We start from the raw sequence: 4,023 nt of genomic DNA, 5'->3' as shown, positions 1-4,023 counted from the left end.
GAAAGATGTGGATGCTTTGGAGAGGGTTCAGCGGAGGTTTACCAGGATGCTGCCTGGACTGGAGGGCTTATCTCATGAAGAGAGGTTGACTGAGCTTGGACTTTTTTCATTGGAGAAAAAGGAGGAGAGGGGACCTAATTGAGGTATACAAGATAATGAGAGGCATAGTTAGAGTCGATAGCCAGAGACTATTTCCCAGGGCAGAAATGGCTAACACGAGGGGTCGGAGTTTTAAGCTGGTTGGAGGAAAGTATAGAGGGGATGTCAGAGGCGGGTTCTTTACACAGAGAGTTGTGAGAGCATGGAATGCTTTGCCAGCAGCAGTTGCGAAAGCAAGGTCATTGGGGTCATTTAAGAGACTACTGGACATGCATATGGTCACAGAAATTTGAGGGTGCATTAGGATCAATGGTCGGCACAACATTGTGGGCTGAAGGGCCTGTTCTGTGCTGTACTGTTCTATGTACTATTCTTCCCTTGTCTGCGCAGGTTTCCTCCGGGTGCTCCAGTTTCCTTTCACAGTCCAAAAACATGCACTTTAGGTGAATTGGCAATGCTAAGTTGCCCATAGTGTTAGGTGAGGGGGTAAATGTAGGGGAATGGGTCTGGGTGGGTTGCTCTTCGGAGGGTCAGTGTGGACTTGTTGGGCTGAAGGGCCTGTTTCCACACTAAGTAATCTAATCTAAACCTAACGAGAAAAAAAAAAGCATTTTGTGCAAAGTTCATTGAATTTGGTCTGCTTCCAGAAACTGGCTACACAAGGTATAGTTGAAACATTAGGTAATCAAGTGATGCCTTGGCCAGAAAAGTGGTCATTACAGCAATTCTTAAGACTATAACAAATGTCACTGTTGAGTCTTTGATAATGAGCATTTGTCTTACAAGTATGGATTCCCAGGAATTTTTCTAAGGTATAAAGAGCAAAATAACTAAAGAACTATGTGTTAGAAATGTATGGTTGTGACAAATGTCTCTCTCTCTGACTATATTTATGTTTTTTTTCCTTGATGTAGGTAACCCCAACAGTTGAGTAATTATTGCTCATATCGTCTTGTCCCAAGGGTATAGAGAATTGACCATTCAGTGCAGGTATACTTAAAAGCATAACTAGGAATTGAAGTAAGCAATTTAGCCAGTCAAGCTTGCTCTGTCATAAATCATTGCTGATCACATCTCAGCCTTAACTCCACCCTTCTGTGCACCTTTCAACTCATTACTAATTACCCATTACTGTCCTCTAGCGCCTTAAATTTACAAGATGTGCTGGCATTAACCATGTGCTGGGGTAGTGAATTCCACAGACTCATGAATCTTTGAGGGAAGTAATTTCTCATCTCTATTTTAAATCTGCTATTCTTTATTCTAAAACTGTGACCCCTCATTCTAGATTTCCTCACATGAGCAAAAATCCTCTCAATGTCAACTTTGTCAGTTCCTAGATCTCCAGAGACTATAGGCCTAAATTGCTCAATCTCTCTTCATAAAACAAATCCCTTGTCTCTGACCTCAATCTAGTGAACCTCTTCTGAACTGCTTCCCATACAACAACATCCCTCAAGTGAGGGAACCAAAATTGTACACAAATGTTTGCAGCTTGAAGAAGCACGGTAGCAGCCTCCTTCAGCTCAGATGGTAGTAGGCAACTAGATGAGCTTTTGTGACAACCTGGCAACTTTATCGGTTATTTTGTGGTACCAGGTAGAAATGACCAGATTTATTGAATTCAGTTTCATGATTTTAATTCAGCTAGCATAGCATACATGGTACAACATAGTGCAAGGTTTATGGTGCATCGTTGGGCTAGAAGGTTTGGGATAGGTTTCATCAGGATGTGATGGCCACACACGTGTGACAGACCACAGTCAAATAAGTTGATTTAAAAATATGATAAAGCATGTAAATAAATGTCATGTACCAAACTCAAATCCTCTTTTTTATAATCTAAAATCTACATTTTTTAAAATGAGGACAAACACATTAATGTTCCACAATTAATATTATAAGCACCGTATACATTATGCTGTCTGGGTAGAAATTCACCTTACAGGGCGGAATATACATCGAGGTCACATAACTATGTTGTCAGGGAACACTGTTACAGATCAATCTTCTCACCTTAAATGGTGATCCTCGGCTAAAACTAAAGGACAGGATGACATCGATACGTCGCTGTGACCGTAAGGCAAGGGGAAATGCCGAATTAATTGAGAATCCAGCATCAACCAAATACAACTGCTTTGCCATTGGTGTCAGTTTGTTTGGAGCGGAGTCCAGATGTTCAACTGGAAGATTTGTTAAAAATAGCATAAATTAAAAGAACAGGCAAAAGAGAACCAAAAAAATGTTTCTTTCGGTCATGAAAATAATGTCAACACAACCAGGAGCTAGTTAAAAGCTAGTTAAGCTAGTTAAAAGCAAAATAGTGTGGATTTCTAGTCTAGTAGATTGTTCTTTAGATGAAAAGGAGTCATATCGAACTCAGAATGTTAACTCAGAAGCTAGGTGTTTCATTTCCAAAGGCTACTTTTATAATTACACAACTGACAGTTTGAACAGTTTTTATACAGATCTACAATCACATCACAACTTGAATAGAGAGGTGGGTGGAATGCCTCCATTTCTTGCAGTTCAGAGAATGACAGATGATTTCACTGAAATGTATAATAATTTTAGGTGACTTTTGAAGGATATGAGACTGGCTGAAAGGCCTAGAGTCCCACTCAGATGAGGGGTCAACATGAGGAGAATTTCTTGGTGGGTTGTGAAACTTCTTGTCTCTACCGGACAAGTCTGTTAAAGATTCAAGATTTAGATAGTCACAATTTTGGACAGCAAGGAAATCAAAAACTATGGGCAGGACAGGACGGTGGAGGTCATGTAGAAGATCATCAATGATTTTAAGTGAAGGAGACAGGAAACTATTTACCAGTTAGTGCAACATCTGGCTTTGGGGAAAATCCATTATTCAAGAGGTTGTAGCAGGGCATTAGAAAAGCATAATACAGTTAGGCAGAATCAATATAATTTTGTGTAAAGGAATTCTGAGTTCTTTGAGATGTAACAAGTCAGGGGCACAAAGTTGAGCCTGAAGATGCAGTGTATTTGAATTTCCAAAAGGTATTCGCTAGAGTAGCCCAGGAAATGTTACTGCACAAGTGGGTTCATTGCATTGGAAAAGATTGCGGATTACCTAATTTTAAAGAACATCATAATAAATTGATTATTTTCAGGTAGGCAAACTGTATCTAGTGAAGCATCTCAGAGACCAATGCTAATTACAATTTACATTAATAGCTTAGAAGCAGGCATCACCTGCATTAAAGCCACGTTTGATAATCATACAAAGATAGGAAAGCAGGTTATGAGGAGGATACAAAAACGTCTACAATGGAATAGATAGTTAAATGCGTAGACAAAGACTGACAGATGGAGTATGATGTAAGAAAATGTCAGACTGTCCAGTATGGGAAGAAGAATAGTAAATTGAATTTTATTTAAACTGAGAGAGACTACAGTAAACTGCAGTAAAGAGTCTTTGTACATGAATCACAAAATGTATTAATGTTCAGTTGCAGCAAATATTTAGAAATGAAAATAGAATGTTGGTCTTTTATTATAAAGAGGGTTATAGTGTACAGGTAGGAAAGTTGAGTTTACAGTTTAGTCTCCCTGAGAAGGATATATGTTTAAACTGTAAGCAACTATATGGACTATATATAGTGATCTATATGAATTTCAGTAAGGCGTTCGACAAGGTTCCCCATGGGAGACTGATTAGCAAGGTTATATCTCATGGAATACAGGGAGAACTAGCCATTTGGATACAGAACCGGCTCACAGGTAGAAGACAGAGGGTGGTGGTGGAGGGTTGTTTTTCAGACTGGAGGCCTGTGCCACAAGGATCGGTGCTGGGCCCTCTAATTTTTGTCATTTATATAAATGATTTGGATGCGAGCATAAGAGGTACAGTTAGTAAGTTTGCAGATGACACCAAAATTGGAGGTGCAGTGGACAGCGAAGAGG

The 4,023-nt window shown here is 39.5% G+C and overlaps 1 protein-coding gene across 2 annotated transcripts in view; it reads right to left on the bottom strand.

The window, feature by feature from the left end:
* Positions 1-4,023, bottom strand: part of LOC122553857 (cytosolic phospholipase A2 zeta-like) — a 115,759-nt gene that overhangs the window by 3,579 nt on the left and 108,157 nt on the right. For both annotated transcript variants that reach the window (XM_043698296.1, XM_043698297.1), the window contains one exon: positions 2,116-2,282. In XM_043698296.1, the coding sequence (XP_043554231.1) occupies positions 2,116-2,282 (167 nt within the window). The remainder of the gene's footprint in view (positions 1-2,115; positions 2,283-4,023) is intronic.

This window comes from Chiloscyllium plagiosum, chromosome 10, assembly GCF_004010195.1.
Source record: "Chiloscyllium plagiosum isolate BGI_BamShark_2017 chromosome 10, ASM401019v2, whole genome shotgun sequence".
In the NCBI taxonomy this organism is placed as follows: domain Eukaryota; kingdom Metazoa; phylum Chordata; class Chondrichthyes; order Orectolobiformes; family Hemiscylliidae; genus Chiloscyllium; species Chiloscyllium plagiosum.
This window is presented reverse-complemented; position numbering and strand designations above follow the sequence as displayed.